Source organism: Berghia stephanieae, chromosome 5 (assembly GCF_034508935.2).
Source record: "Berghia stephanieae isolate SIO BIC M18660-M18661 chromosome 5, UCSD_Bste_1.3, whole genome shotgun sequence".
Classification (NCBI taxonomy): Eukaryota; Metazoa; Mollusca; class Gastropoda; order Nudibranchia; family Aeolidiidae; genus Berghia; species Berghia stephanieae.
Window position 1 is genome coordinate 65,615,500 of NC_088364.1, and position 9,716 is coordinate 65,625,215.

Below are 9,716 nucleotides of genomic sequence, written 5' to 3' on the forward strand. Positions count from 1 at the left end.
ACGATGATGATGTTTATGTATTTTTCTGGATAATAAAATATTACTAAAAATCAGGAAACAAGCTAGAAAATGGTATAATAATAATAAAGAATGAGAGCAAAATGTGTTCTGGCTTAGGAAAACCCACTAGAATGCACATTCAGTCTTTTCAAGACGAAGGTAAAATTCATGATTAAATCATAAAATAAAAATACCTATGATATTCACAAATTAAACTCGTTTTTCTTAGTTCAACAATTCTCTATCTTCTCAACTTCAAATCTCGATATTTCGTAAACTTATGAAGATAAATTGAGGAAATAAACTGCAAAATGTTCAGAAAACATAAAACAGTAATACCTCAAAATGAGTATTTTGACCATTCCTGACGGTTTTCTGATCCACCACACAAATATCAGAGATTCCCAATAAAAATGGGTTGGTCTGTATCAAACTTAAGGACAAATTCATTTCACTTTCACTGATATAAATAAAATGATATTATCTACCGATGACAGTAAAATGCATGACAAGTTGTGAAATCCTAGCCAAGTAAAAATCACAGTGCAAAGCATGTCAGTGAGAAATTTATGCAGTCCTTGGAAGATTCTAAGAGGCAAGAGAAATGACTTCATAATATATATATAAATGTAAATGTAAGAAATTAATTTATATAGCGCCTAAACACCCATGTTAATTGTGCTCTGCAGCGCTTTACATAATAAAAATAAAAATGTTTAAAAACAACAAAATTAAAAATCACGACACTACAAGATACATAATAAGCATGCCTACAAAAACAAAATCTAAGCAACATCTATTTCATTAAAAATAAGCCTCACGGAACAACTCAGTCTTCAGGACTTTGTCCGAGGACTAAGTGCGTTCCATAGGCGTGGAGCTATGAATGAAAAGGCTTTTTCACCGAAAGTGTGAGATGATCTTAAATTTTGAGTGGGTTCATACTTATTAATCAGTTCCTGTAAATATTCAGGTGCCAATCCATCCAGACATCTAAAAACATAGCACAATATCTTAAATTATATCCTATACTTCACAGGAAGCCAGTGCAATTCCCGGAGAACTGGTGTTATATGATCTCTTTTTTTCGTTAATTTTATAAGTCTAGCCGCTTTATTTTGAATTTTTTGTAGTTGATGAATTAATCTACTTTAACAACCAATGAGAAGGGCATTGCAATAATATAATCTGCTAGTAATAAACGAATTAACAAGCATCTTTGTAATATCTTCATCAATATAATGTCTGATTCTTCCAATGTTTCTAATGTGATAGTTACAACATTGGCATATTTTTTAAACATGATCTTCCATGGATAACCCTTGATCTAAATACATACACCCCAAGATTTCTCACACAAGAACTAGGTTTAATAGCATTTTCACCCACTAGTATCTCATTTTTTGTAGATATTTTTGAGAGTTGATTCCCATTTCCAAAAATGATCATTTCCGTCTTGTCATCATTAAATTTAAGTTTGTTTAGTTTCATCCAATCCTTTATGTTAGCAATACAATTTTCCATAACAGATGCTGATGACAGCTCTGAATCATTAGTGAGTTTTGTATACAGCTGAGTGTCATCAGCATAAAAATGAAAATCAATGGGAGAAGTGGATAACATATGAGAAAGGGGAGCAGTATACATTGTAAAAAGGAGGGGGCAGAGAATAGATCCCTGAGGCACTCCACACGTTAATATGGATGGAGTTGATACATGGTTTTCTATAATTACCGACTGAGTTCTTTCAAACAAATATTCCTTTAACCAGTCCAAAGCTGTGCCACTGATATGAAATTGATCCCGTAGTCTAGTCAAAAGTAAGCAAAATATTCCTTTAGATTAAGATACCAGACTTTACATAAATATTGTTATGACATTGCCATATGAGCCTTTGCAGCTTCATGAGCTAGAGTATTTCATACACAACAAAAAATCCCTGAGAAAACTTACATCCGGCCTCTGAAAGTCATTTTCAGTAAGAGAAATTTTGACTGTTTCTGTTTCTTTTAGCACAGCAATTATATCCGAAACTGGAAGGATAGGAGTCACAAACACATTGTTGCTCATCTTGATCTTTCAAGCATCTGTAAGAAAAATATTATAGACTTGTACAAAATTTTAGATATTGTTCATCATATTCATTGATCAAAAATCTGAATCCCCGCTCCAAACCAATCCCCGACCTAGCACATGCCCTTTATTTGTTTTGAAATAGGCCTCTCTCAAATATGAAGCCTTTCACTTTCTCTTTTGTGATTTTGTTCATCAATCAGAAGGAGACTATCCTAAATATAAAGCCATCTCCCTGTTACTGTTTATTAGTTTGTTTTTATTTTATTTCTATTCTGCTTGCTGTTTGTGTTGTCTCAGTATCTAGAGCTGACTTTCTACCCCCTCAACATCAACATTAATAACTCTTTTCTTTAAAATATTGTTAAAATTGACACCAATGGTCTGTCTAGTCTATAATTTGATTTTTAGCAGTATTTTTGGGGGGTTTTTTTTGGGTCCCACAACTAACCTTATTCCTACCATTTTGTGCTTTGTTTCATATTACATAAGTGTTAGATTTAAATCTAAATGTTAAATGAGAATTTCTGAAAGCACCGTTACAATATTTGTGTGACTCATTCCTGGTTCAGTGCTTGTAATTGTAACTGGTAAAAGTCAAAAAGTCTGAAAAATCAACCTCGTCCAATTCCTATTCCTACTTTAGCAGTTATGACGGGTTGTAGGTAGCATGATTATCAAAAGAGAAAAAAAGGGTCTTCATAATAGGGAAACAACCAGAAAAACTAAACACAAATTCTGTAGTTGCCAAATAAGTTACTAGAGAAAGTCAAGATGGCTACCACAATCAGTGATGATAATGGCAATTTAAAAAGGAAAAAAACTTATCTGTCCATCTATCAAAATAAACCAAATCCAAAATGACACATCAAACCAAAAAATCTAGTTGATATTGATATACAGTAGAATTACTTTAAACCGAAATTTTGGGGACCTTCTAAACCATTTCGGTTTAAAGACATTTTGGTTTAAAGCAAGTTCCCGTTTTGCAATGTTTTTCAAGGGTAGTAACTATTTAAGGAATTTGCTCATTTAATCGTATCATGGGTTTCCCGTTAAATGGAGTTGTTGAATAAATGCCGTCTTCGTAACCATTAAATTTTTTTTTTTTTTGTGTGTGTTTTAAAATATTTTTGGGGGTTTTCGTTTTCAATTCAAAATTGTTGAAAGAGTTGAGTTCAGGATGTCGTGTATTTTACATATATCTCCGACTTGATCAACTTTTCTTACATAGACTTCACATAGTATTTTTATTTTAAACTCAAACGTGTAAGCACAGTGCTTTCTTTTAGACATCTTTTAGTAAAATGCAAAGCTTAAATGAGATCGAAAGTTCTTGTGCGATAATTGATAATGAATGATGTGCAGCTACTCAGAGGTGAAGTGAAATGGAAATGAAAAGGTGTGTCAATGCTAAGCTGTCTACTACACATCTCTCTTTTGTTGAAAAGCCATTAGGTTCAAAGGCCTAATTACATAGAACCCCCCCCCCCCCCCCTCCTCACACACCCATTTCAACAAAGTGGAAATGAAATGGCATGTCAATGGTAAGTTGTCTACCACCCCCCCCCCACCCCCTCCTTATCGTCGTGTTGAAAATCCAGTCAGTTCCAAAGCATCAACACACGAGCGAGAACATCTCGCTTGCGTGATTCTTCACCCCAACTCCCCCTCTTTCCTCATTTTTCGCCTGCCAGTCAACCGCTCCCGACGGATTATCACCTTGTCGTGGTGGGAGGGCTTGCGTATCTCGAACCTCGGACCTCTAATAAGAGAAAAAAGGAGAGAGATCAGACGAAGAGTAATCCACCGGCCCTCCAGGAATGGGGGTTGAGCGTAGGGTTAACAACCCACCTCATAAAAAGCAAACTGTTACAGAAACAGAAACCAGACGTAAATCCACAACCGGCGGCAGCAGAGAAGCGGACCAGAATACTGGCTTCATGACGGTAGGAGGTCAAAGCCGAAAGGACGCCCCCGACAGATTGCAGATCTGTTGTCACCAAAACGCAAGCTCAATGTCTCGTGCTGGAATGTTAGGACCCTATATCAAACAGGAAAACTGGCACAAGCCCAGCGCGAGATGTTGAACTACAAGATCGATTTGCTAGGCATATCAGAGGCAAGATGGACAGGAGCTGGGAAGCGCCAACTCTCAAATGGCGACCTGATCATTTGGTCAGGACGAAAGGATGACCAACACAGAGAAGGTGTTGCCCTCTTGATAGCCAGGCAAAACAACAAGTCACTATTGGAATGGAAACCGATAAGTGAAAGACTTTTATACACAAGACACAACTCAAAATACACCAAGCTATCAATCCTCACATGCTACGCACCTACAGAGGATTCAGATGAAGAAAACAAAGAAGAATTTTACGATATTCTAAGAATGGCCGTTGAAAACATTCCAAGACATGATATGCTCATGATCATCGGAGACCTTAATGCTAGAGTTGGCAATACACAAACAAATCAGTCTGTTGGAAAGGAGGGCATAGGGTTAATGAACAACAATGGAAGCAGACTGGCAGAATTTTGTGAAGAACACAACTTCATTATTAGTGGAACTTTCTTCCCACACAAAAACATCCACAAATTGACATGGAAATCACCAGATGGGAAAACAGAAAGTCAGATAGACCATATAATTATAAACAGAAAATGGAAGAGCAGCCTAAACGATGTCAGAGTCAGACGATTGGCAGACATTGGAAGTGACCACCATCTTGTCACAGCCAAAATCTCTACTAAATTGATGAAAACAAAAATAGCAAAACAGAAGGAGAAACGTTTCAACACAGATAAATTGAAAATCCCAGATATCCAAAACAATTTCAATATCTCAGTCAGAAACAAATTCAGTGCAATACAAGATATTACAAACATGACAATCCAAGATTTCAACCACGTCATGCAGGAAAGTGCCACTGAACACTTAGGACACAATAAATCCAATACAGAGAATTGGATATCAGCAAGGTCATGGGAGCTCATTAACCAAAGAAAATCAATCAAACTAAATCTCCTGAACGCTAAATCCCCCCGACTGAAAGAAAGGCTATCCAGTGAATACTCATTGAAGGATAAAGAAGTGAAAAAATCCACAAGGAAAGACAAAAGAGATTTTGCAGAAAATTTAGCAACTGAAGCAGAAAATGCAGCTGTAAGACACGACACACAAACACTATACAAAATCACAAAAAAGCTCTCGGGGAAACAGAAGTTATGGTCAAGAGAAACCATTAAAATCCCAAGATGGTAGTGTCATCACAGACGAAAGGGAGAAAATTGAAAGATGGAGAGAATATTTCGCAAACCTTCTGAACAGACCAGACCCATCTTCTTACACAGATATCCCAGAAGCAGAAATGGACGTAGAGGTTAATCTTGGTCCAATCACTGAGCATGAGGTGCACGAGGTCAATACAACAACAAAAAAATGGCAAGGCCCCAGGTATTGATAAAATCACTGCGGAAATGCTTAAAGCGAACTCGCAAGAAATGTCCAAAATTCTCAGTAAACTGTTCACCAACATTTGGGAAAAGGAAGAAATACCAGAGGATTGGCAGAAAGGCATCATCCATAAAATAGCCAAGAAAGGAGACCTAGGAAATTGTGCTAACTGGCGTGGAATCACACTCCTGTCCGTAACAAGCAAAATTTTTAATAGAATCCTTCTGAAAAGAATCTCACCTCACATTGAAAACATTCTTAGAAAAGAGCAGGCAGGGTTCAGAAAAGGGAAGTCATGTAGTGACCACATATTTATCCTGAGACAAATCCTGGAGCAAAGCATTGAATGGAACAGCCCCCTCTACACCATTTTTGTCGATTTTGAAAAAGCCTTTGACAGCTTACACAGAGAGTTCCTGTGGAAAATACTCCGCCATTATGGTATACCGATGAAGATAGTCAACCTAATCAAAGCAATGTACAGCAACTACCAATGCCAAGTGATCTGTGGTAACAATTTAACAGACAGCTTTAATGTAACAACTGGTGTAAAACAAGGCTGCATACTCTCCCCGCTTCTGTTTATCCTAGCTCTAGACTGGCTCATGAAAAATACAATTGATGGTAAGAAGAGAGGCATTCGCTGGACACTGACATCTTTTCTGGAAGATATAGACTACGCAGATGATATCGCGTTAGTTTCCAGTACACACAGAGACGCCTCAGAGAAACTAAACGTACTACACAAGAACGCCTCGAAAATTGGACTGAAAATAAATTTCGATAAGACTGTGTACATTAGGGTGAATCCAAAACATGACAGTGAAATTAGGATAGATGAACATATAATTGAAGAGGTAACAGAGTTCTCCTACCTCGGATCCAAAATAACAGACGACGGAAATGCAGAACACGATATCAAGCACAGAATTCAAAAGGCAAACCAGGCTTTCGGCATGCTGAAAAACTTTTGGAAATCAAAGCAAATAATGAGAAAGACAAAGCTGAAAATATACAAGAGCAATGTTTTAAGTGTACTGCTTTATGGAAGTGAAAGCTGGAAAATGACATCCTCCTTAATACAGAAACTAGAAGCCTTTCAGAACAAGTGTTTAAAAAGAATTTGTAATTTATTTTGGCCTACAAAAATAAGAACAGTGGATCTATTAAAGAAAGCTGACTGCACTAGCATTGATAGCCAAATAAAAAGAAGAAGATGGCGTTGGCTGGGTCATATGGCCAGAATGGAAAAAGGGTCACTTCCCAAGACAGCCTTGTACTGGACAGCAGATGGGAAGAGAAAGCGGGGAAGACCCAAAGAAACCTGGCGAAGGACGATGGAGAAAGAATTAAAGGAAGCAGGCCTGTCCTGGAATAAAGCCACCGCAAAAGCAGCCGATCGCAAAAAATGGAGATGTCTGGTGGATGCCCTATGTGCCTCAAGGCCCGAAGAGGATTAAGTAAAGTAAGTAAGTCAACCGCTGTCTTCCTTTTGCAGTCTGTGCGATTGTGGTGTGAATGCCCTGGGTGTTGGCCAAGCCCAAGTGCAGTGATTGAAGTGTTTGCCTCCCCCCCACCCCACCCATCACCCTCATCTTATACTTACGCTCTGTTTAATATCGCCGGGCATTATTACGTGTGGCCACCTTCCCGAATTTTTGAAGATAAATAGAGAGAGAAAAAGGGAAGGAGCTCTCAAGTTGTTTCGGTTTAAAGAAAGTCCTGCTTAGAAGTATTTCGGTTCATCTTAAGAATTAGTACAAAGATAATGAAGAAACTCGTACAATTTATTAAATTCTTTGCGGTTTAAGGTATTTTTCGGTTTAGCTTCTTTCGGTTTAAAGTAATTTTACTGTACATAATAACACTATCATACACACATCCATTCCTAACATAAGATATTCAAAATTTAAGGAATAAGTTGGAAATCTCCTTTCAACCATACAATGTATAACACTAACACCAACAATGCTACATATAAACCACATAAAGTTAAAGAGATGATGATAAAATCTTGGCTCAAAGGACGTAACAGTCTCATGCCTTGTGCTGCTGTTGGAACCAAGAGGTGATACTGATACAACTTATTGTTAGATTTATGAATTTTAAATAAATTGCAAAATAGAAAAAAAAATTAAGTAAAAAATCAGCCACATTTATTCTTTGTTTCCAAAGTCTATTATCTTTCCTTTTTATTGTAACATGCCATATCACTAAAATCAGACAAATCTTATGATTAAACGAAGGCGTAAGAGTAAGGGAGGGGAAGTGAAGGAGAGAAAATGATGAATGGGTAAAGAAGAAAGAGTGAGTGAGAAAAAGAGAGAGAGAGAGAGAGAGAGAGAGAGGGGGGGGGGAGGGGAGATAGAGAGAGATAAAAAGAATGAGAGATAGCCTACTCTCCCAGAATTGAATATCATGGAATTTTACATGCTCTCTCATTTAAATAAGTGTTTTTAAAGAATTCTATACTTATAATCTTATATAAATAAATAGATAAAAATAAAAGTCACAAAAACATCATCTTCACCCATCCCTTTCCCCCTATCCTGTCGACCATAATCTTATCCAAGACTATTCGTCATGTGTCACTTTTGACACTTGGCGCCAGCCTGTCTAGGAATTCATGCAATTGAACACAGGTGTCAAATGTTGACATAAGAATATGAAATATTATGCTTAAGCAAAACCAACAGCCCCCCCCCCCCCCCTCAAACAAAAAAAAAGAGGATTTTTTCCCCCGACAAACATGAACATCGGATATGAGTATGAGGCTAGGTACTTTGGTAAACGTCCATTTGGCCCTCCAGCAGGGAGCCGATAAATGGCCTAGTGGCTGTGACCCGATTTTTTGGACTTTTGAGTGATGGGTCTCAGAAAAAGTTCCATAGATTTTTTGTTTATGGATGGATTTTAATGATTTATGTCTTATTTTCTTCAGGAGAAATTACTCTATCGTTTGGTGTAGTTTATTTTAAAATCAATGACAATTTAGTATAACTTTTGATTATGGATAAAATAGGGTATAATTTAGCTTTGGATAATTAAAAGATTAGAACTTGGTAAATCAAAATTTCATGCTGGCACGTTTATTTAACATCTTAACTTTTTTATAAAATTAAATTCAGGGCAAAGTTGTATACCGCATCCATGAAATTCGTTCCAGTAAAATCCTTACTCAAATCTTAGCGGTCATTTTAGACCAGTTTTGAAATCCAAATGGCGGTTACTACCGGAAATGCAACAATTTTCAGGTCACAAAGTCCGTCAGTAAATAACAAAGGCAAATAGAAGACCATTTGTCAGCCTTTAAACTAACACAACTTTTTTTCTGCTTATCTGATTTTCACAATTTTGGTATCATTAGAATCGTGTTGAAAAGCACTTTAAAATGATATAGGTTTCATTGAGCTCAATCCAATTTGAATTTTTTACCAAAGTACCTAATGAGGCTACGTCTGAGATGTTGGAAAAGACGGAATTTCACCAAAAAGCGGAAAATTACGAGCACTGCTGTTATTGTATTTTAATCAAATTCCACATCTTTAGTTTAGTCTTTGATGCACGCCCACTTCGACTTTGGTGTTGTTGAATCGTTGATTTCAGAGTCAGTATAATAAGTAAGCACCACAAGCATATAAGGACTATTCAATTCATGACAATGTGTTGGAAATCCTTGACAGCAAAAGGAAAAGAAAAAGAGAGTAACATGAAAGCACTTTAACTTCAATTATAATTCAATATGAAGTTTTTAGACCAAAAAAAAAGTGGCGTGTCGGCGTCGCTGTGTAGATAGACGTCTATCCTTCAGCCAGTGTAACTGTAACACTAGATTTATAACTGATCTTGTGATTACTGTAACTCTTACTCTTAAAAATATTGACGTGAAAAACAAAAACTTTCATATATCAAGAAGACAAAAGTTTATTCTGGACTCACTGACAAAGGCAGTAATTTTTTTGTACTCAAAGAAGTGAGAAGTAACTTCTTTTTTTTTTTTGAGTCTGAGGAGTCGAAGCCCGAAGCCGAAAACTTTGTTTACTATTTGTTTCCAAAAATAGCATTTGAAACTGGCGCTACCCGGAAGTGATCAACAACAGCGTCGTATAGGGTAAAATATTCCACTGTTGTAAGATATGGACTAATGTTATAAAAATTAAAAATAATTAAATCAAAAAACACAGTA

At 36.7% G+C, this 9,716-nt stretch overlaps 1 protein-coding gene across 3 annotated transcripts in view; it reads right to left on the reverse strand.

Annotated features, from left to right (window-relative positions):
- The window catches only part of LOC144973419 (kinetochore protein Nuf2-A-like), a 25,127-nt gene extending 15,523 nt beyond the window's left edge, over window positions 1-9,604 (reverse strand). The window contains exons 1-2 of one of the 3 annotated variants that reach the window (XM_078915853.1): window positions 9,470-9,604; window positions 1,954-2,087 (exon numbers count right to left, since the gene is read on the reverse strand). In XM_078915853.1, the coding sequence (XP_078771979.1) occupies window positions 1,954-2,070 (117 nt within the window). In that variant the 5' untranslated portion in view covers window positions 2,071-2,087; window positions 9,470-9,604. Of the gene's footprint in view, window positions 1-1,953; window positions 2,088-8,673; window positions 8,693-9,398 lie in introns of those variants that run through there. The other 2 variants (XM_078915855.1, XM_078915856.1) reach the window with 2 other exon arrangements.
- Between the last annotated feature and the right edge of the window lie 112 nt (window positions 9,605-9,716).